Genomic DNA, 24089 nt, shown 5'->3' with positions numbered 1-24089 from the left:
TATTATTTTCATTGAAGTTTACTAATGCGTGTATTTTGTTATTAGAAAGAGGTACGAGGCTTCGAAGTAAGTACATTAGCCTACTCCCTATTTTATTTTAATGTAGAAAGCATGCTTAGATTTGATTAATTCCTAGTAGCATGTTAGGATGTTTTTATTGCTTTCTAGAATCATGTTTAAGGTGCTTTTTATTCTTTCTAATAGCATTTTAGTACCATGTTAAGTCTAAAGCTTCAATCCTTGATGTTTAGGGCCTGTTCTCATTGACTGAACTCAGCTGAACTGAACTGAACTGAGCTGAACTGAACTGAACTCAACTGAACTGAACTGAACTGAACTGAACTGGACTCAGCTGAACTGAACTGAAATGAATATTTTATAAGAGAAGGAAATTAGGAGCTGAACTGAACAGAACTGAACTGAATTGAGCTGAACTGAACTGAACTGAACTGAACTCAGCTGAACTGAACTGAACTGAACTGAATTTCAACGTAAGAGAACATGCCCTTAGTGACATGCTAGGATTTGTTATTAATCTTGTTAGTATCATGCCTAGGATCTTGCTATTATTGTTAAAGTTTTATTATTAACATGATTGTTATTATTATTATTATAGTTATTATTATTAATACTATGTTGCTTGATTAGTCACTCTCAAGATAAAAAACACCTGAGCTTGGAATCCAAGCAGATAACCTACTTTACGCACGTTTTTACTTCGAACCCTTACTAACTTAGTCTTCGGAGGCGGACCACCGACCATTCGATACTCCGTTGTTTTGTAGGAACAGGCGTCTTTGCTGAACCCAGTCTTAGTGTTGTAACTCTCCCGAGGGACACAAAAAACCCCGAAACAATTTCTTTACTTATTTCGCAAAAATAACCCTAGTTCCTCTACAGTACAATTCACTCTCCTATTGTATTATTCATTTGAGTCAACTACGCATAATCAAGAAGGGTTCGATTAATTATCATGGAATCAGGTACGATTTCGCAATTAAAAACTAGTGATTAATTTGATATGAAGATTAAAGTACTATCTAGTACTTCCTCTATTTTTTTTTATATTTTTTTTTATTTTGTATAGTTGCAAAACACTTTTTATCACGCTTTTTAATGAGTTGATTGAATTAAGTAATGAATTAATTAAGCTATGAAACTTTAACTTATCCCTTTCTTCTTATCGATGGTAAAATCCTGTGATTTAATTTATCCGTTTATTTAGTATAATATCTCCCTTAAAATGCGTGTCAAAGAGGTGTATTGCAAGTAAATAAAAACGGAGGGAGTATAATAAATTCTAACAATTTAGGGCCTATTCTCATACGTTAAAATTCAGTTCAGCTCATAATTTCCTTCTCTTATAAAATATTCATTTTAATTTAGTTCAACTCATGTCAGTTTAGTTCAGTTTAATCAATGAGAACATGCCGTTAAGCTAGCTCATTAACATGGAATCATGGATGAAATAATTAAGACCCGTTTCAAAAGTCTTGCCATCACCACAATCTGCTGGTGAAGCTCTTAGAGGAGCACAACAATGGCGTTACTTGCCAACCCTTTAATCCTCTCTTCTTGCTCCATTCGCAAATTCAAACCTCTTATTCTCTCTCAACGTCGCTTCTTAATCAATGTCTCCTCTTTTCGTTTATCCTATTTCAGACCTCGGCTTTTCTCCGGTAGTTCTTTATTGTGGAAGAAATTCCCACTTTTAATTTCGTATAATTCTTCTTCATTTATAATTATCTTTTAAAATTACTGTTTTGTTTGCAGTTTCAGCTTCGAAGAATGAGGTGTTTACTTCGCCGGAGGTGGCAAAATCGTTTGATTTTGATTGGGAGGAGCGTATTTACAATTGGTGTGTTCTTGACATTAATTAACTAGTAATGCTATGAAGTTGTTTAATTTATATTGTCAATTAATGGGGTTTAATACGACTTTTTGCATTGCATTATCTCTTTGTTATCTTACTTATCTGCAAACAGCAAATTTATACTCCCTCCGTCCCCAAATGATAGTCCCTTATGGCTAATTTTTAGTCCCAAAATGATAGTCTCATTTGCTTTTTCAAGTACCATTAATATCAATTTTTTATCAAAATTCTCTATAATTACAACAATATTTGTGCAAATTTATCTTTCCTATATAAATTTTGTTTTCCAATGTACTTTTATTACTTTCTCTCTCTACTATTTTACATACCCAATGTAAACTTATCTTTCCAATGTAATTTTACTACTTTTATTTAAGTTTCTTAATTCCCGTGATTTTTGCCCATAAGGGACTATCATTTGGGGACGGAGGGAGTAGCTGATATTCTTGAACAATTATTTTTTCAGTTTCGTTGAATTTTATGTGTCAAAAATCAAAACCATACATTACTTGACCCTTAGTAAATATGAAGTGAGGAGCTTAATTTTTATTTATTTATTTATTTATTTAACTTTTTTATTTTTGGAGTTGGTCTAAATTATCTTATAGCTTAGCATGCCACATCAATTAATTATGCTACTTGTCAATTTTTTTGTTATTCATTTCATATTTACCAAGCTAGAAAGATGTGCTACAATGGTGAATGCTACAATGGTAATCCCTTTTTGAAATCATAAAAATGTAGTAGTAGATGAGAAGAGGGAATGGGCGGTGAGATACTGTTTAATTGGATATGTATAGCAAAAAGAAATTTTGACTTTGAGAAAAAAAAAATAAAATAAAAGCTTTTGCTCTTAGCTTATGTTGCTTGCACTTTTCAATTCTATTTGCGTTGGATCCTCGACATTTTTTGGACATGGGTAGGACACTAAGACCCTTATTTTTGACCGAAATCATGGAATTTTTTCATAAAACAGCCGCGTCAGACACTCATTTACCAAGCAAAGCAACATAGTTTTAACCATTGTGCATATTTCCCTTTCACTTTTAAGCTTTCTTAACACTAGTTTGGATAGATATTGTATATTTGTATTATTGTAGAAGGAAATAGAAGGATTTGGTTTTAAGGTAAGGGAATGGATCCCTCCAATTCTTTTCTCTTCCCTCATATTTTATCTACAAACGGGGAAGATGTATCTTTCACTTTCTTTCCTTCTCATTCCCTTCATATCTTCCAATCCAAACTTAGTGTAGCCTTTATTGAGTTGGAAGTTGCATCCCCCCTCCCTTATTTTTAGATTATTTTTATATGCCTATATGAATTATTTGCTAACTTACATGGGTCTCTGTTCAACTTAAGTTATATTATGCCACATTTGGGTCCTCTCTCTCTTGTTATGTCCTCTTTATGTTGAAGGCAATTTATGGCATCTTAAAGTGGAAGTGGCTGCTTTCAGGTGGGATTCTCAGGGTTACTTCAAACCAAATATGGATCAAGGAGGTGAACCTTTTGTTATTTCAATGCCACCACCTAACGTAACAGGATCATTGCATATGGGGCATGCAATGTTCGTAACTCTTGAGGTTGGTGAAGTAATGTTTGATTTCTTAATCGTTTTATGTGTTTCATGGACGGAAAACATGTTCTTGCATGTGTACTATCACTATGTGATTTGCTAGTGTAGAGATGGAACGTACTTGTTCTTGCATTTGTAGTTTGGCGGCTTTCCTTAGAAAATATAAAGTGTTGCTGGGAATTATTGGGATTCCGCCTAATTTTTTTTAATCATCTACAACCTAACAGGTCCATTATGTGACTTTTGGGAGTTGCATGGGCCATAGTACTCCGCATATTAGCTATTTTGCTTATGATTAGAGAGTAATAATATGATACATCGGGAGTAAATGTCTAATTGAGCTTTCTTATCGGATTGGACGATGTTTTTAGCTTTTATATAGCTTATTGAGCTCATGGCCATGAGGTTTTCTGTGCCTTATTCATATGTAACATATAGATAATTTTTTTCTCTTTCTTTATTCTTATCAATTGATTATGATGGATGTGCGATGCCCCTTGTATTTCTTTTCCCTTTCTCTCCATATGTAGCTTTGATGGGAAAGATTTTTTGGAGGCATGAAAGTACATAACAAAACAAAATAATGTAAAACTTTAAACTTAGAACTTGGGCTTAGCTGAGAGTATATTTCATCTCTCTTTTTCCAAATATTATTAAATTTTAAATTATTTTAATTTTTATATAAATATTTAAAGGTATGAGAACCCCCTTAAATTCTTTACTTGTTTAATTACCTATGACTCTATTATAATTGAATGTACTCTTCACTTTCAACGCCTTAATCCCATGAGTGGGGTCGTCAACATGAACTAACATGAGGACTTCTCTATAGGTTACCCATCCTAGTACTACTCTTAATGATTGTGGGTAAGAGAGTAGATGTAAAAAGAGGGGGAAGGGGTTATACAATAAAGTAGGACTGTAGGAGAGAAATTGTAAAAGGTGGGTGGGTGGGTGTAAGATGAAGTTGGAGAGAGAATGTGAAAGATAAATTAAACCAGCAACAACAATAAAGCCTTATTAGTCCCAAAAATGATTTGGGGTCGGCTAATTTGAATTGTCATAAGGAACCATTCGAAAAGGAACAAGAGCATAGCAATATAATTAATTGAATAAAAGTTTAAAGTCGTGTAAAGTGAGAAACAAAAAGGGTATACAAATAAAATTTAAGGGAGTTTTAAACGAGTGGTACTAGTTTCCATTTGAATTTGAATCTTATGAAAAAAGATTTAAGCGAATATAAGATGATTATATATATGTATATTTTACTATCAACTTTTCATAATTTTTACTAATAGATATTAGAGATGTTAATGGCTAAAAATCGTGCATTGGCAACTAATTTGGTTGTTGTAGTTGTGTTCTTATTCTATGTGCCCAAAAGCATCATAGAAATAAATTGAGTTATTTTATGGGATTAAGTTGGAATTAGTCATTTTAATGATTTCTGGGAGCTTGTCTCTCCTCTATTTCATGTTTCATCTATGTCAGTAAAGGTATATAACTATGAGTGAGCAAGGGCTTAGAATAAATTATCAAAGTTAAGAGAAGGTTTTTGTAATTAAGGGTATATTGGATTTGATATGTAATGGTTTTGGGAGTATAATTTAATTTCATTTTTCTTAGATCACTTTTATATTATTGTTTATGGTTTGGTTTATTTACAAAAGCTGCTTTGAATTTGTGATCATAAGACTTTAAGTGCATCGATAACACTCCCAAGGTTCGAATGGTGTTTTTCTAACCTAAATGTGGCTTCTATATTTAATAAAAAAGGCTTAATGGGGTTGCTACAATTAGCTTGTCTTAGATGGAGAAAGTAATAATAAAGAATGGTTCAACTTTAGAAATTGGTGTCCTAGACAATGCCAATTGAGATTAAATGACTTTATGGGCTTATTCCTATGTAGGGTTTATGTTTATGCAGCTTGTGCTTGCTTGGCACTTGGAAGTGTCCCTTTATGTGACATCTTGAATTTTATCCTCATTTTTATCTTATGTGATGCTTTGCTTGTCCATCAAAAGTGAAGGGGTTTTTAATGGATAAATGTTCATCTTTTTCTACAATACAGCTGCCTGCTTGATGTTTCAGCTGGGAGGTTTCTGGGAGTTTCTAAAGTCTGATGCCTTTTATGGTCTATTGTAGGATATTATGGTTAGATATCACCGCATGAAAGGAAGACCTACAGTGTGGATTCCTGGTACTGATCATGCAGGCATAGCTACTCAGGTTTGGTTCTGGATCTGTTCCTGGTAAACATAATGTGATTAGTTGATTACCCCTTCAGAAACATGTTGCACGTATGTGGAGTTGATAGAGTTTAGTTATCTTCATCGCTTCCATTTTTTTTTCGTTTGGACAAAATTGCAACTGGCTAATTATGTGAGTGTTTCTTGAAATAACTCATGTTGACTTCCTGAAGTTCACTTTTGCACCCCCCAGTCTCCTTTTTGTCCTCCATTGAACATGATACTAGTTGACTTGCTTACACAGCCTCTGCAAGTTATCAATTAGTACTTTCATCTTCATCCATAATCCATATCATCAATGTAAGACTTCCCAGCACGCAGGGCACCTTTATTTTCCATTACTATTATTTTAAAAATCTTTATTTTCATCATGAAAATGACTAGTATGACTTTCCCTTCTGTTTCCTAACTTAATATACTCGGCATTCCATTGCTGCGAAGTTGGCTTTACAATATAATTACAGTTGACCTACTAGCAACTTATATAAACTTAACTATATTGAATTCGATTACCCCCCTTTTTTTAGTGATTGTGTGACCTGGATGCTTGGTAGTAGTTGTGCCATTGGTTTGGGAAGGGGGATCGTTTTCAACATCATCTAGGCACTTCCTCCAAATTACATTATGGCTAGAAATTTGCGTGGAGCTAAATGGAACAAAGATTTGAAGAAAGTTGCATATTATTGCGTGTAAACAATGGAAGTTATAAATTTAGAAAAAAAGAGGCTTTTTTTTTTTTATTTTATTTTTTTTTTTAATTTTTTAATTTTTTATTTGTACCGTTCGTTTCTCTTTGTCAAACTTTGCGGAATTTTGCCATATTTTTGTACTAATATATACCAAGAAAAAAAAGGATCTCATTAGATTTGTCAAAGTGTGTATATACAAATTATCAACGTTTTAGTTTTTGTAAAATACAAATTGAAAATTATTTTTGATCAAAGGTATGCATTGGAAATTAGGAAAAATTGTGGTGCTAATAAAAATAAAAGTCATTTACACACAAATACCATAAGTGATGCCAAATGCAGTTTCTACAATGAGTGGCGTTCATTGGGCTGGTAATTGGTCACTGTTACTGAAAATTGACATTGGTGCTGCTAATCAATACTCCCTAGGGACACATTAAGAGTAAGTACTGAAGGGAAAGGAGTAAGCTGTGAATCACAAGTTGAGAGGTATAGGTCGTTAACAATTTGTAGTCTTGCAAGTGTTATCATTCTATAAAAACTATATGTATGGAAACTGTAAATTGAAAAAGATCTGTATTTTTGAAGCGTCTTATAAACAATATTTGAAGAAACATTGGCAACACTTGCTTTTTTTTTGGTTTTGTTTTGTCTAAGTTTCTGATCATTAACACAATACACATCTGTTGGCTCCAACAAGAAATGAGCGTAATAATTATTCCAAAAGTAGCTATAAAAGGAATAATAAGTCTCTGTATGAGCTAGGTTTGATTGAGCTGAACACATTCAATAACTTTAATGTCTAATTGAATTGGTTTGAACAGATTTTTGAGCTCAACTTAACCTCAAGGTTAAATTGGAGTTCAACTTATTCAAATAAGTTTGAACAAAAACAAGAACAGAACAGTACTCAGTTGAGATTGGCTCATATAGATCCCTATGCCCTATTGATATATCATATACTCCCTCCGTCCCTATTTCTTTTTGGAATATCCCTTGAAGATTACCTCGTTTCCTACTTCGTATATAGTTACATATCTCCACCATTTACCCACCTGCATACACTCATAGAAGTGAAAAAAAAAAACCCATCCACTTGCAATTTTTATTGTATAATCTTAAAGCACATTTTGCCTATGGCGCAAACAAATAAGGACAAAGGGGATATGGATATCTTTTGGGCTGAAAAACTTTTCTAAAATGTAATGAGTTGTGGCTACATGCCAAGTTTGACTAGGATCAATTAGTGTGGTATTTTTTTTCATTTTTTTTTTTTTTTTTTTTTTTTTTTTTGGGGAGTAACTTTTCAGAAAGTGTGGTTTATCTTTTAACATTTTTAAAATTTTTAAATTTTTGCCTCTTGTTCAAATTCAAAAACAGATGTTCTTATAAACCGATGATGCTGTGTTTCTTTTCTTGTAGTTGGTTGTTGAAAGAATGCTTGCTTCAGAGGGAATAAAGAGAGCTGATTTAGACAGAGATGAGTTTGTTAATCATGTTTGGAAGTGGAAGGAGAAGTAAGTTTGATTCTTGAATTTATTGACATTTACACTTAGCGATTCTTGATTCAAAAGTAATTCTTATGAAATTAAATGCTCATGCACACAAATACATACTCCCTTTTTATTTTTTATTTTTTATTTTTTATTTTTTTAAAAAATTGTTCCTCATTGTGTTGTGCACTATTCACATGCTTTTATTTGATCGGACATTTTAGCAAATTAATAAAAACAAACGTGTTATGAGTTATTCATACTAAGGTGGATGTAACAACTATATCACTAAGTTACCTTCTAATGTGGTATTACTCATAGTTAATCCCATAAAGATATGCATAAGTTTCCACTTGAGGAAAAAACTAGACAAAGGTTCCAAAAATCCCATATTTGAGGCCGAATGCAGCTTTTGTAGTAAATTATTAGCAAGATATAGTTCAATGAAGACACTGGTATGGTGATAAGCGCGTTTTACGTTATCTATATGGGACTAGTGATATGAGACTGTTTTATAAAAAAACACAGGGATCTAAGTAGTGTCCAAGTGATTGAATATGCAGATGCTGGCTGTTTATTTGAAGTACACAAATCAATATCTTAAACAATGTATTTACTCATGTATGGTGGAATTGCCATTGCTTGGCTTATAAATGCAATTCCTTCTCTATTCTCATTCGTTAATTCCACCAATGATAATTGCATTGATAGGGAAGAAATAAAATGGAGAGAAAATGTTTGTGTCATAGTTGAACCCAAATTAATTGATTTTAAAATGTTGTTTTCAAAGAAAAGTTTTGGATGAAGGGGTTCAGGGTTTGTGCTACCTTCTAATTTTTGTTAATAGAAATGGTTTTTGCTACCTTTTATTTTATGTAGTAGACATTTATTGCATTGCATATAACTTGTTATGTTTTATAATTGCTATTTAGAAATTTGTGCTGTGGATATAACAATGCTTCTTCGTTTTTGTGACTTATAGGTATGGTGGAACCATTACAAAACAAATCAAGAGGCTTGGGGCTTCTTGTGATTGGAGTCGAGAGCATTTTACTCTTGATGAACACCTAAGTCGTAAGAGAATGTTTTTTTTTTTAATTAATTATTTTTTTTATTGTTTTATTTGATTAATAAACCATCTGATAATTACATTTTAAAATAATTAATTGTATTTGTGCTGAAGTGGAAGGAATTTCGAGGACAAGATGCCCCAAAAATGTATTCTAACTCAAGAAGCTTATCCATCTGTATTTTGTTACTTGCACACAAGTTTTGAATGTATCTAATGGTGAGATCTCTGACAAACTGAATCTAGGAAAACCTGAAACCATATAGACTGTGTTTGTTTTGATGGGAAACATCTTTCTTGGTGAGATCTATGGATTCATCTTTTTGAGGCTGAAGGTATGCTTTGTGTCATTGAAAAAAGGTTATAAAAATCCTGTAGGAATGATGTGTGGAAAATGTTTCATCTATCTATCTGGTACTGCATGCAGAAGGTAACCTGCAAATCTGTATGAACAAAATTCTTTAACCTAGCATATAGCTAATATAGAGTTGAGTGATGAAGTCAATATGCCATGCATATTTTAGAAAGAGGCGACTCTATCATCCTTTTGGAAGTCATCGGATCTTAGAATAGAGGAGTACTACATGTGCTGCATTTTTTGATGTATGATACGAGTTCATTTTGGAGCATTACAGTTGAGGCACCAAATCAATTTGGCATGTTTTTTGGTTGAGGAACTTCTTGTGGCGACCCAGATTATTTTTGACTATACCTGATTTTAGTTTACGGCAAAACTCCAAAACTGTTCCGTTCCTTTGTACTTTTTCTGTTTAAAATTTAGTGATTTTATGTACTTCATTCTCTTCAGCAAAATGTGTGGGCATTTATCTCTTCACTCTTGTCATGTCTGAGGATCCTTTGTTGATTCTGATAACTGCATGCCGCTAGGAGGAGCATTTCACTAGTTCATTAAGTTATTTTCTCAGGGATTGCTTTCAATCAGTTTATTGTTTCTTTATGTTGTTAATTGTAAAATTCATAAGGTTTAAAATACGTGCCTTAAAGTAAATGAGTTTTTGTGGTGTATAGTCTAGTACTGGAATAATTTCTCTTCTAAGAGGACATTTAATGGCTAGAACGAGATTGGAAATTGGAGATGTTGGACATCTATATAATTTGGTGGCCGAGGTGAGGCTCTTAGATGGAAAGTAGCAGCAATGTTCTTTGACCATGTTTGATTGGACCAATAATGTGGAAGTTAAGAAGAATATCTAAAGTTAATTGGATAAATGTTTTCTATCGTGGCTAATAGTTTTAGATTGTATTGGAGGAGCCTAAAGCAGTCTTTGTCTTGCTGATTACAAAGTCTCTGCCATATGTAGCATTAAAACGGGAGGGCAAATTCATTCTAAGGCATTTATCATGAGAGAGACAGGCAAAGTTATGAATAAAAAATAAGATGGATTTGTAGTGTTGATGAAAGTTAAATAAAACTGTTACAAAGATACAGAGATATAAAGTTATATGGTCCATAAAGTTGCCTAAAAATATGCTTCTTAGAGGAAAATTTGGCCAGTTCTAACCATCACCTTAGCAAATGGTTAGCCATGAACCATCATTCGAATGACCTTTTCTCTAACCTTTTATTTCTGTAGCTTTAATAAATTGTTTGTTCTAGAAGTTCTTTTTTTTTTTTTTTTTTTGTATCCACATTTCAAAACAATGCAATCATTGCAATGTTTATGATTTAAGAATTTCTACTATTGCAGGAGCTGTGGTAGAAGCCTTTGTGAGGCTCCATGAGAAAGGCCTAATATACCAAGGTAGATTATCTGATGTCTATCTTTTAAATGTGAGTTATGTACTCTAAACCATCTTAGGCCCCGGTATCATGCACGGTAAATATGTATATATATGTATTTTTTTTTTTTTTAAAAAAAGTAATCAAATTTAACAAATAAAATTTGATAAAACATACACATCCAATATATAGAAGTTAAAACAAAAGATTAATATTGTTTTAGATAAAAAAAAATATTACAGGGCGGTCAGTGTTATAAAGGTTATGCCGCACACAAAACACGCTTAAAGATTTAAGTCATGTTAGTGTTATAGTAGCTTCATTACTTTATTACTTTTTTGGAAAAATCTGATAATAAGTTATCCGGTTAAAGTAATTTATATCAATTATTCAATTATATGAATCAATTAAAAAGAGTTGGATTAAGATTTTAGGTAAATGTGTATGGAAGAATTAAGAACATCAAATAAAAAGGTAAATATTTATTACAAAGATAATATAAATGATTTGAAAGAATATTATAATAGTTGTATTATACAAATATTCTTAAAATAAAAGGAGAATTTTGGAGGGAAAAAACAGCACCAGAATGTGACACGTGTCACCCCGGTGTCTGTTTTAGTATAAAGTTATTGATATGTGCTGCTCAAGTTTTGTATATGTTTTGTGAATATGTGCTTCTCAAGTTCTATTTTTGTTCTGTGAATATGTGCTTCTCAAGTTTTGTGTTGACACCCGGATACACTTATGGCACATAAAGTCTGTCTTTTACTTCTATCTTCTTGGATAGGTTCTTGAATTAACTGCTTGAATTTGTTCTAAACAAGTGTATGGTGATGCCCTGCTAAGTCTTTGTTGTGACAGAAAAGGGATAAGTTACCAAATGTATCTCCCACTTTTTATTTCCTCTTTAAAGTGTTATCAGCCAAGTATATATTTTGTTCTACACAAAGTATTTTTGCACAAAATTTGACTTTCACAAATATATTTAGGTGATTGTGGTTAACTGCTAAAATAAACTTTAATAGTACAAGATGCAAGGTTCTCACATGCATCTAGTAGACAATTGAATATGCATGGGTTGAATGTTTCAGGTTCATACATGGTAAATTGGTCTCCTAATCTTCAGACAGCTGTCTCAGATTTGGTAAGTTCATGTTTGGTGAAGGTATTGCTGATATTTCTATTTTGTGATTTTTCTTGGGTTTGAGTCATATGTTCTATATACAAGTAGGAAGTGGAATATTCTGAAGAACCGGGTGCTCTCTATCATATTAGATATCGCGTGGCTGGAGGCTCAAGGTGATGGTTATGCTTTATTTTCCTATTCTAGTTATACGTTAGACCTATATTCTCCTTTAAACCAGTTCTTATAAGCTGTAGCTGCTTCTTAGTTTGAAGGGCTTATATGTTTAATTTGTACTGGAGCGACCTCCTTTTGTCTTGTCATTGTGATAAATATGAGAGTTGATGTATGTTGGTACACTATTTGGAATATTTCTAATTTGCCAAGTGAAACCTTTTTTTTTTTTTTTTTTTTCATTTGAAGGGAGGACTTTCTGACAATCGCAACAACAAGGCCAGAGACTCTATTTGGTGATACAGCTATCGCCGTTAATCCTGAGGTTTACTGCATTATCTTCTCTGTTCCCAGATTTTAATTGTTTTGTATGATTGGAATAATTGTGTTGAAGTTTTTCTCATTTACACGCATCTTTCTAGAATATCTGTCAAGTAATAAGCAGTGTTATTTATTCTCTTACACACATGTTAAGAGAAAGTTGGATATAATGATGACAGTGGACCTGAAGGCATTATTGTATCAACAGCATTTGTTCTTAATTACTAATAATCTACAAAAAATATAGTTGTCATGTAGGTCCGGTATCCTTGATGCTTTTACTTGGTCATATTCAATGAATTTATATCTAATTTTTTGTCAATGTTCTATTGGTCTCTGTTAGAAATATACTTTTTAGGTTCAATTTATGATAAATGAGACTAACACTTGATGAATCAACTTGTCATTTTCTTTTGTCTTGCGAATCTGCTAGGAAATAATCTCAAGGATAACTAGCAGATTAGCTACCATATTTAGGACCTATAGGTTATTAGGATTTTGCAGCATTATTAGCATAGGATTGTACTGTAAGGACTAAGGGAGGATTAATGGGATCAGTTTTGTATTGGTTAGGATCCTAGATCAAATTCTACGATCCTTTCATGTGACATGTACCGAAAATATGAATTTCATTACTAAAAGCTGTATCTTTTCACATTACAAGATAATGGTACATGTCCTGTCAATTATTGAGCATGTAAAAGTATGTCTGGTTACTTGTGCGTTACCAGATTCAACGTGCAGCTGCAGTTGAAGAATGGTAGAGGCTGCTGTCAGTGACATATATTGTACGCTTGGCAGTAAATTTTAGCTTTTTTTTTTATGATTTATTTCTGCATTCTGACCAAGGTTGTTGTGTTTTGAAGGATGAACGATATGCAAAATATGTAGGCTGTCAGGCAATCGTACCGATGACATATGGTCGTCATATCCCAATTATTGCAGATAAGGTAAAATCGTCACCTGTTTGTGTCCTCTGATTTTTGGCACCTTTACTTTTCTTTGACCTCATAAAACCGTTCCTTTTCCTAGCCCGGGCCGGATTGATCTGTAAGAGGTTCCAGTCTAGTAGGGCGCCTTCCTTACCTACAAATAAATAAATAAACAAATAAGATTAAGTAGGGTTGATCAAGTAATAAAGCAAGGGAGGAATAAGAAGTAAGTGGGTTTCATGGAAGAAGTTAAGCATGAGAATCTTTTTTTTTTTTTTTTTTTTTGTTTTTTTTTTTGAATAATAAGCAATGAGCATCTTGTAATATGATCATGAAAAGTTGAAAACTAAGGGTTCGTTTGGCATCATTGTGGCTTTTTGTTTTTTGGTTCTTTGTTTTTTAAAATCATATGATATATGTCACATAATGAATCAAAAATTAGTCAAACTTATTAAAACCATGATAATTATAAAAACTGACAACTGAAAAGTGAAAACACCTTTTTCTAGTTTCCTGTTTTTGGTTTTTTGTTTTCAAAAAAACTGGAAACTGAAAACAAAAAACAATGCCAAACAAGCCCTAAATTACTTGATTACACTAATTGAAATACAAATCTGTAAGCTTTCTCTTAATTTCCTTTTTTTATTATCGGGTTCATTGTACGATTATACTATGAGAGTGTAGGGAATGATACTGAAAAATGCTTCATGTAATTGGATCCACAAGAACTATCTCTGGTAATTCCATGTAATAAATTAGTCAAAAGTCATGTCAAATCACACATTATGTCATCCCAACACAGCTAGTTTAACATCAGGTACTGCTCTACACCGCTATGAGGGTTCTGACAGAAATTAGGCATTTACAGATCATTTCGATTATTATTCGTATTGCCCAATCGGTACCTATAAGGATTCTCTATTAAAAGTCTGCCAATCCTCTTCTTTCTTTCTTGTTATTATGTATTTTATTTTCCAATTTTCATTGACCGAGAACATTATACAGAAATTTAAGCAATGTTCTTGAGTAGAGGACTAATTTTTTTTGGATCAGAAAAAAAGAATCACCATCCTCAAGTTGAAGACATTACTTGAGAGTTACTTGCTTAACCCCTGTGCTGTGAGCTTCTGATCAACTCCAAAGAGTCAAAAGATAATCCACATGATCATAAATACATATTGTTATGGAGGCTCGTTACTTTGTAAGTTGTATGTGACTGGCAAAGAAAGGCCACCAATAATTCAAACTTACTCCTGATGCAAGAACAAACAGAAGAGGGAGGGAAGGGAATTGCTTGTGGGAAAGGACCTAAAGGGCAGTTGATTGGCAGCGTATAGAGCTGGCATGTTAGGTGTTAGAATTGTCCCAGGAATTGCCGTAAATAAATAGGAAAGGTGATCAACAGAAGACGGCATATTGAAGTGTCATAGGTTATGTGGGAGAGTTATTGAGTCTCTTTAATACTCACCATTTGTATTGTTTTGTTTTGGCTATTGATTATCCTGATTTGTTTCAATGCCTGTTCCAGTTCTGTTTACTGCTGTGTTGTATTGTGTACTTGTGTGTATTAGTACCAATTGCAAGTGCTGCTGAGGTTTGTTGCATGATTATATTTGCAGTTTATGCATGTGTTTACTTTGTATGATACATAATTTCAGATGCTTGTTGATTAATGCAGTATGTTGATAAGGAATTTGGAACTGGTGTCTTGAAGATAAGCCCAGGGCATGATCATAATGACTATCTACTAGCTAGAAAGATTGGTCTCCCGATACTTAATGTTATGAACAAGGATGGAACATTGAATGAAGTTGCTGGACTTTATTGGTAAGTTTCCGAGTATTAGTGCACTGCCAATGGTCATGTCTGTTATATTGATCTATCTGATTATGCTTGTTGCAGTGGGCTAGACCGTTTTGAGGCTAGGGAAAAACTTTGGAAGGATCTCACCGAGACAGGCTTAGCTGTAAAAAAGGAACCCCACACCTTACGAGTTCCTAGATCGCAACGAGGTGGAGAAGTGCGTGTACTTGACCCGGGCACGAAGTGCTGTAATTAATTCAATATTTAGCAAAACTATGCATTTTCCTTTTCATACGTCACTCACACTGTTTTCTTTCTTTTAAAAAATTGGCAAAGCAGATAATTGAGCCACTTGTAAGCAAGCAGTGGTTTGTTACTATGGAGGCCTTGGCTGAGAAAGCACTTCATTCTGTTGAGACAGGAGACCTGACCATTATTCCTGATAGGTTTGAGAAGGTAAGTCATCAATAATGTTATGAGATAGACCTAATTAATCACTTTATTCCTGTTTGATAATTCTTAGCTTTGTTCATTATTTGTAGATGTGTATGCATAAGGATTGATAAGATGGGCGCAAGCCCTTAGTAAATTTGCATATTTGATTAAATATGAAAGCTGTACATGATTGTAGTGAATTCTTTGAGAGGAAACAAAGGGGAATTATTATATATTTTCCCTTGCCTCATAATGTTCACGGCATACTTCACTTTGTTTGAGAATGGTGTTCTATAAATAATTTATGTAGATTGTTAACCGTTAATTGTGATTGATATAATTAGCCAAAAAATTCAATTTTATAACATTTGGACAAGTGTGTGACTGTGTGTCTTGGGCAGGGGACTTATGACAATTCATGTTAGCCAACACCAAATCAAGTTGGGACAAAGGCTTTGTTTGTTGGTTGGGGGGGGGGGGGGGGTGGGGATTGTTGGGTCTAATTACTAGATTTATAGGGGGAGAGTGCATGTGACACCTATGAGCTTGTATGAAGATACATGAGAATTAATGTTAAAAAAAAATGAGCAACACCCACATGACATGCATGCTCTAGTGACGTTCAGTGTGAGTAGGGGGTTTGGAAGTGGAAAAGATTGGTTTTTTATTTTTATTTTTTATCCCCAAAAAAGTAAACTTGTGATGGCTGCTATTAATAGAAGTTTTCAAGTTAGGCTTTGTAAAGGCGCTTAGGTTGTAGTGGTTTTGGTGATTTGTCATATTCGTTGATGGCGTCTAGTGTGGTTGGGTGGGGTGGGGTTGGAACTAATAAAAAATGGTTTTTCCCAATAGAAATTAGCTACTTACGATGGCTATTAATAATTTGATTTGTTGAAGTGACCATGTCATTTTAAATGACCACTTGCTTTAATCATGATTTAATTTAAGGCAGCCTAGAGAGGTGAGCTAGAGATGATACGTCATATTGTCATGTACTTACTATTGGTTTTGTTGTCGCCTATGATTGACTAGGAAAGTTTGCCCTAGGCTCTTGTACGATGATGCTATGACAGATAGGTTTGGAAGAAATAATGGCCATTTGCGTTTGCTATCTCTTGCTCATAGACATGAGATGAAAATCCATGGATTTTGATTCAGATTTTGGGTAAACAAGTGACTCTCTTATTGGAAAGTTCATGACTATTCTCTATGCAAGAAAATTGTGGGGATGGCATCAATTACTTTTGTTTATCTGATCGATGTAAAACATGATGTTCTATGTCAAGGCAAGGAGTTTGATACAAGATATCACGAATTACAGCCACTTACCATGTTAGTATAGTTTTGTGATATAAAAATTTTGAAAAAAAAGAGACTGTTAAGGTGATTATAGAGATTAATGGGTTGAAGAGGGTTTATGTTGATTGATATGATGGATTTGAGTGTAATTTACAATGGAAAATAGTATTAGGGAAAGTTAATTAGATATTGGTATAAGGTAATAGGTCAAGAATTGAAAATCGAATGCGAAGGAGGTCTGGATTTTGGAAATCAAAAGGGAGGAGTGTTGTGATGAGTGTGATGATTGATAACTAGTGATCCAGATGCCATTGTCAGGGAGAGCATTTCTTACATGAAGGGGTCCACCGTGATGACAACAATTAGAGATATGTGTTACAAGTAATTCGTAATGGAGGGAGTATTTCTTAGAGAGCATTTATATGTAGTGAAATTTGCTAAATTGAAACTGATAAGGAGTGTATTGTTAGGATCAAGGGTTGTGTGGCCACAAATTGTGCAATAAATTGGTATAATATGTAATAAACTAACCACCAACAAGAGTTGGCTCAAGTGGTAAGCAACTTGATGTCGCTTAAGGGAGGTCTCGGGTTCGAGCCTCATCGTATGCAGAAACTCTTGTTGGGAGACTCACCCACCATAAGCTAGGTGTGCTACCCGAGTCGGATCCGGATTTAGTCGGAGCTAAGCTCCGGTGAATCGGGTGAGCAACCTTTAAAAAATGTAATAAACTAACCTAAGGTGATTCTGGTATTATTTTGTCAATAGCTTTAGCATTTTTAAAAGTTGAAAGAGGGGAAAGGAAGAGGCAGGCAGATTTTGAAGTGAAACCTTCGAAGAGTTGTGACCTCTTGAGAAGTTGAGAGTGGTGACAGTCACTAATTTCAATCACTTTGGCAGCTTAAAGTTGATAGTTTGTATAAACCCCCTTTTCAGTATTTTCAATCAAAGATTTGATCTTTTCTCTATGTTGTATGTGTTAATTGTGTGTGTGAGAGTCTAACAAGCTTGAGTCCATTACGTAATAGTGCAGATTTAATAGACATGAAATAACAATAAAAAAACAAGATAGATTTTTACGTGGAAAATTATCTCTTTGCCTAAGAGAAGCTTAAACCATGAACTTTGCACCATGATTTTAATCAATGTATGAGATGATGAGAGTTAACTCTAAGATCTCTTAATAATAAAAATTCCCTCACTTAGGGTTCTCTAACCTAAACATTATAATTTTAAATAATGTAATAGGCTAATTGTAGTAGTGTACAAACTCTCTCCTAACCATGGAATTAAAACTCGGACGTTTTACTATGTAACAACTGTCCGGTAACAGATTTTGGATATGCCGTTCTGCAAAACCCCGTTACATAAAGCCGGCTTTGTCCGTTACATAACGGGGACTTGATGTGTTTTCCTTTTTCCCGTAACATCCATTTTAATCCTCTCCCTATGTTTTTTCAAGTGCCCACTTCTCAAAACGGCTGTTTTTTTAAGTGCCCCATTACCCAAAGTGGAAACCCCACTCACATTATTTATTATTTCTCTCTCTTCTTATTAACCCCACTATCATTTTATAATATTTTCACCTTCTCACATTATTCCTAGTGGTCCCCATTCATATTTCTCTCTCTAAATTATCCAATTTTTTTCTCCTAAGTCCTAACCATACCCACTCATATGAATACTTTGTAAGTCATAAATAAAAAAAATGTAAACAAGTCTTAACTCGATGATGTGAGTTTTTGGAAAAAAGTGTTACAAATGTGTTAGCCACGATCTGTTCTATTCATCCATCACAAGCTGTTTCCTCTACAATGCGACTGTTAACATGATCATGACTGCATCCACAATTTTCATATATGCTACTAATCCTAATCGACTACGCATTTTTTCTTTGAGAAATACACAACCATGTATAGTACAATACACGGTCGTGTACCTTAGTCCACACGGTACATAGCCGAACAAGCTCTCAGCGCCTTAAACATTGTACTATCAATCTCCATTGTCGTTTCTTTCTCTGAATACCCCTCCAAGTTGAACCATCTATAAAAATTAAAAACCAAACATGTGGTCATGTAAAAGGCCCTGGTCATTATCAAGAACGTGGGTGCCAAGAATACAATAATGGAGGGTAAATTCGTGGTTATAAGAATGTGAAGTCAACTTTGTTTTCCTAATAGAGTAGTATGGGCATATACATACTCCCTTCTATGGTGTGTGGAATCTGTGAGCTTGCTGTTGTTTTCTTTCTTTAACAAGAATGGTTGTTCTTATGCAAAATTTGTTTTTACGTTTATAGATCTATAATCACTGGCTATCCAATATCAAGGATTGGTGTATAAGTAGACAATTGTGGTGGGGACATCGTATACCAGTCTGGTATATTGTGGGAAGAGATTGTGAAGAAGAATATATAGTTGCCAGGAGTCCGGATGAAGCACTTCAGAAGGCTCAGCAGAAGTACGGGAAGGATGCAGAAATATATCAGGACCCAGATGTTCTAGATACTTGGTTTTCAAGGTTAGCTATTAATGTTGTATACTTGTCATTTAGAATATCAGTTGTATGCAATATTTCAAAATCTTTGAGGCAAAAGTTTATTGTTAAACTAAGAAGTTCTACATTGAGATTCAGTGAGAACTGAGGAGTCCTGAAAAATGTTTTTGTTCCTCTCAACACAACACCCATAAGATAGCCACATATGTAGAATGATAAGGGGCTTCACAGAGGACAAGTATTCTTCCATCTATGTTCAAAAAAAAAAAAAAAAAAAAAGAAAGAAATAAATATAGAAGCTCCCTAATCATCTGAAATTTCGTTTCTATGCAATACTTCAAAATCTTTGAGATTTAAGTTTAATATGAGGCCAAGAAGACTGCTATCCTATATTGAGATTCAGATTCTTTATTCCTATTTACACAACACCCACAAGATTTGTTTGTTCAAAGTGGCAATGGGTTTTCCTCTCTTCACAGGGGAGCAGAACTAGAAAATAAGTCCTTATAAGCTTCTGATTATATTGCAAGAAGTTGTTACTACAGGACTTGCACAATACAATCCTTGAAGGCAACTTTTATCAAATTACTGAGATGTATTGGTTGTAGAAAATGATCTCATCTACACACTAACTGTTCCTATATTACAGGAGAAAATTTGACGGTCATTTACTCATTTGTGTATGACAGAAATTATTGACCTTATCTCATTTCATTTTGTCATTTCCTTTCATGGAATAATGGCACAAACTTTTATTCCATTTGTGAACACTAAAATTTCTGTAAGCTTCTGATGATGTTTTGCTTATACATTTTTCTCCAGCTCCTTGTGGCCCTTCAGCACACTGGGATGGCCAGATGTATCAGATGAGGATTTTAAAAAATTCTATCCAACAACAATGCTTGAAACAGGGTAACTAAGAGCAATACTCTTCTCTCTGATTGCCACACCTGTTTGTTGTCTACGGTTGCATTAACTATGAGGATGTAACTTCAGTATGGAAAACCTGATAATTGTAACTTGCTGCCTCTGTGAGCAAGAGTAGGGAGACTAGGGACCGCTGTAGACCACATCTTTCTTTTCAGCTACTTGATGGTTTCTGTACGGAATATATTTTCCCTTAAGTTTTGGTTTTCATTTTTGTATCGAAGATGTTTGGGAAAATGGATAAGATAACTGAAGAAGTGGATTGGTGTAGTATGGAAGTGGGTTCCATAGTCCACATAGAAAAAGGAACTGAGCAACTTACTAAACATTGGGTTATTGCTTGCTCACACGGAGATTTAACTGATAATATTTTGTGCTTTTATATATCTTGCATCAAGCAGTGCAGGTGGAATATTTCTTGTAATTTCTTGACTATGTTGATAACTGTTTGATGATTCTGATGCTTGCCACCCCTTTGTACAGGCATGATATACTGTTCTTTTGGGTAGCGAGAATGGTTATGATGGGAATAGAGTTTACAGGAAATGTACCTTTTCGTTATGTATACCTGCATGGCCTCATTCGAGACTCTCAAGTGAGTGGCTTTCTAACTTATGATTCTGATTTGCATTTTTTATGGGAGGGTTACACACAAAGGCATATGTTTGAAAAACCAAATCATGGGAATTTGCAGTTGCAAGGTGAAGCCCAACCTATTCATCTGAACATTCGGATGTTGAAAATTTAAAATGTTTTGGACCTATATTCTTTACTCTTGTCACTTATGCTGCTTTACCAAAGCTTCAGGCACAGAAAATCAACATACAATAATGAACATCAAGAACAATTGTTAATCATTTCCTATCATTATTCATCTTTCAGTGCCAAGTTTGGCGGAGGAGGGGGCGCGGAGTAGAAAGTGAGTTGATGTAATATGCAATTAAAACCTAATATGACAGAAGACAAGAAAGTTCTTGGAAAATATAATTACTAATCAAAAAAACTGAAGGACCTGTTGATTGGGCCTTCCAGGGACCTGGTTAAGGGCCCATCTTCATCTTGCACATATGACAAATTTGAGGAGCTTAATTATGGTGTTTTGTAACTTTATTACGCCCTATGCCTGATTCGATTTCCATATTGGGACTCCTCTTGTCCAACCTGATATTATGGAGTCAGATCAGATTATTCCGTTGCCAAGTCCCTTCCGTGTACTGATTTCCTGCCAACTTTATCTACCAACTAAAAAAAGTGTTTGCTTTTAGTCTGCTATCTTTTTGTAATCAATAAAAATGTTTTGCTAAAACTCATAAAGGGTAATACAGAAGGACAGGTTATCTTATAGAGTTTGAGCTCCCCATATTAAATAGAACATCCTTGAGTTGAGTATGAGTAAAAGTTAGATGATAGAATAACTAGAGATATACTTGCTTCTAAATTAGATGCGAAAGTCTGAAAAGGTTGTATTACTATATCTTTAATACTCGTAGTTTCTAACTCTATTTTATTCTTCTATTACTTTTATTTTGTGTTTTAGGGAAGAAAGATGTCCAAAACACTTGGAAATGTAATTGATCCTGTTGACACTATCAAGGAGTTCGGAACTGATGCGTTACGATTTACACTTGCACTGGGAACTGCTGGTCAGGTCTGTTTAATGAATTTATAAACTCCTACACTATCATCTAATTGTTGGATTGTAGCTTCCATATCCTTATACCATCCTTTGTTTTTCCTAATCTCTTGTACTTCTGTTTCTCCTTTATAATTCGTATCATTTTGAAATGGTTATTAGTCTTATTACACTATGTACCACTAAGGTTAGTTTGCTCAAGACTCCCAATATTTGAATAATTGCATTGTATACCTCAAAGGTTTGAAAATATACTGCATAATAATACCCTTAATGATCAAACAGATGTTGACTTTAATCAGTTAAAACCTCAAAATAGTGAGATCCTTAATTTAAAATGCTGCAAAATAATCAAAGCATTTTATGTACTATCTATACTAATATATTAAAAAGCGTTTATAAAAACGTCTATGTGCCACGTAGCCTCTTCCAAATTATGCCACGTCACTTCACCATCAATTCATGACGCCACATCACTTCACAAACATTTGATGGCGCCATGTCACCTACCCAACATCTCCACATACCACAACATCACTAAATTAAAAAAAAAAAAAAATGATGATAAGAGGATTTGAACCCCAAACCACTTTAAAAAAAATTGACTCTTTAGCCATCTAAGCTAATTATCAAACATGTTATAATTATGGAAAAAAAATATATATAACTTTAAACCATGTGGTTTAATTATTAAAAAAAAAACACATATTTATTTCCTACTTCACTCTTTATTCCCTACTTCATACTCCGCATATTAAAAAGTGTTCCTAAACCTCTTATTACATATATTACTATTTAACCATCTAAGCCAATATCAACTATGTTATTTGTATAGAAAAAAAAATCATATAAGTGCAAAATACAAGGTTCAATTAAAAAATAAAAAAACTTTATTTAAGAAGAATAACTCAATTTTGGTTTGACAGTGACAATTGCAGTTTTGAAAAGCCTTCTAAAAAAATTATTGATTGTACGTCTACAATAGTAGCAACTCGGGGCAACGCCCGGGGTCACTCACTAGTTTTGAATTAAAACCTCATTCATTAGGAGTTTCTAATAACAAAAGTGAATTTTTGTTTGGTCTATTGGGGGTAAGGAATTCGCTTTTCCTAAAAGAATCCTTTTTCTTTGCTTGAGGGAACCTCTTTATAAGATAAGGGGCACTGGACTTCGCCTTTCTTTCGCTTTCGGCGGATGAAACAATGGCTTCATATTTGGCTTGAGAAAATACTGGACAAGAAGGTCTTCGAGCCAGCCTTTCAAGCCCTACTAAAAAAACATAACGGAAGATGTGTTGTTGGCTGCTTTAGCAGCGAACTAAAGAGGTATGCAATTGCTCAATATATTATATTCTATTTGAGGGAAAGATCTATTTATATAAAAAAAACCTATAATCCGATTCAAAGCAACTGCTTGGCCGCCTTGGGGCAGGCTTGCTTGAGCGGATATGCGAACAGTAGCAGCTACTTCTTCCTTAGTTAAAGCACTAAGTAAACTACCTTTTCTATAGGCTAGATCGGGGGCTTTCGAAACAAAGTACTTGGATTGCTTTCCTTTTACTTGCAGATACTTTACCACCACCAGCCTCCGGATCGTTGCTATCTGTATGTGCACGGTGTTATTTGTATATTCAATAAAGAAAAGCTTTCTAGTAATATTTCATACCTTAGGGGTGCGTGATATAACCATTGATAAATCCTTTTCTTATGGTTTACAATATTATTCATATCTAATCAAAATATCATGTGAAGAAGACTTATAATAACTTTTTATAAAACTTATAACAACTCCTTTATATCGAATGTGTATACGTGTAAGCAGCCATGTTTGTTAAGCACTTTCTGTCATTCTTGGAAGAGTAACTTATTTATTTTTCTGGAAAAACCTGGGTGAGTTTTTATAATTTCATGTGGGATGATCTAGAAAGCTCATATTCTTAGTATTAGTGGATTAATTTGTTTTCTTTTGTGAGATGGCAATAATTAACTGATTACTTGTTGTTTGGTTCTTTAAAGGCTTCTTAGATGATCTAACAAATGTTAATGCTGCCTCTTTGTTTTCAAACCAGGATCTCAATTTGTCAACAGAAAGATTGACTGCAAATAAGGCTTTCACGAATAAATTGTGGAATGCTGGGAAGTTTGTGCTACAAAACCTGCCTAAGCAAAGTGATAGTTTAGCATGGGAAACTTTACGTGCATTTGAGGTTGGTATATTTCCCTTTTTTTTAATGGCTAATATATTCTTAA

General features: G+C 33.9%; 1 protein-coding gene across 1 annotated transcript in view; it reads left to right on the top strand.

Annotated features, from left to right (window-relative positions):
- The first annotated feature begins 1477 nt into the window (after nucleotides 1–1477).
- Nucleotides 1478–24089, top strand: part of LOC145593589 (valine--tRNA ligase, chloroplastic/mitochondrial 2-like) — a 29893-nt gene continuing 7281 nt past the window's right edge. Inside the window, exons 1-19 of the mRNA XM_081649860.1 lie at nucleotides 1478–1679; nucleotides 1774–1858; nucleotides 3330–3456; nucleotides 5596–5679; nucleotides 7811–7905; nucleotides 8864–8955; nucleotides 10660–10713; nucleotides 11786–11838; nucleotides 11926–11993; nucleotides 12241–12316; nucleotides 13179–13262; nucleotides 14923–15071; nucleotides 15147–15264; nucleotides 15387–15503; nucleotides 19084–19304; nucleotides 20103–20192; nucleotides 20691–20802; nucleotides 21745–21855; nucleotides 23909–24046. Coding sequence (XP_081505986.1) covers nucleotides 1541–1679; nucleotides 1774–1858; nucleotides 3330–3456; nucleotides 5596–5679; nucleotides 7811–7905; nucleotides 8864–8955; nucleotides 10660–10713; nucleotides 11786–11838; nucleotides 11926–11993; nucleotides 12241–12316; nucleotides 13179–13262; nucleotides 14923–15071; nucleotides 15147–15264; nucleotides 15387–15503; nucleotides 19084–19304; nucleotides 20103–20192; nucleotides 20691–20802; nucleotides 21745–21855; nucleotides 23909–24046 — 2013 coding nt within the window. The 5' untranslated portion in view covers nucleotides 1478–1540. The remainder of the gene's footprint in view (nucleotides 1680–1773; nucleotides 1859–3329; nucleotides 3457–5595; nucleotides 5680–7810; nucleotides 7906–8863; nucleotides 8956–10659; nucleotides 10714–11785; nucleotides 11839–11925; nucleotides 11994–12240; nucleotides 12317–13178; nucleotides 13263–14922; nucleotides 15072–15146; nucleotides 15265–15386; nucleotides 15504–19083; nucleotides 19305–20102; nucleotides 20193–20690; nucleotides 20803–21744; nucleotides 21856–23908; nucleotides 24047–24089) is intronic.

This window comes from Chenopodium album, chromosome 19 (genome assembly GCF_948465745.1).
Source record: "Chenopodium album chromosome 19, dcCheAlbu1.1, whole genome shotgun sequence".
In the NCBI taxonomy this organism is placed as follows: domain Eukaryota; kingdom Viridiplantae; phylum Streptophyta; class Magnoliopsida; order Caryophyllales; family Amaranthaceae; genus Chenopodium; species Chenopodium album.
This window is presented reverse-complemented; position numbering and strand designations above follow the sequence as displayed.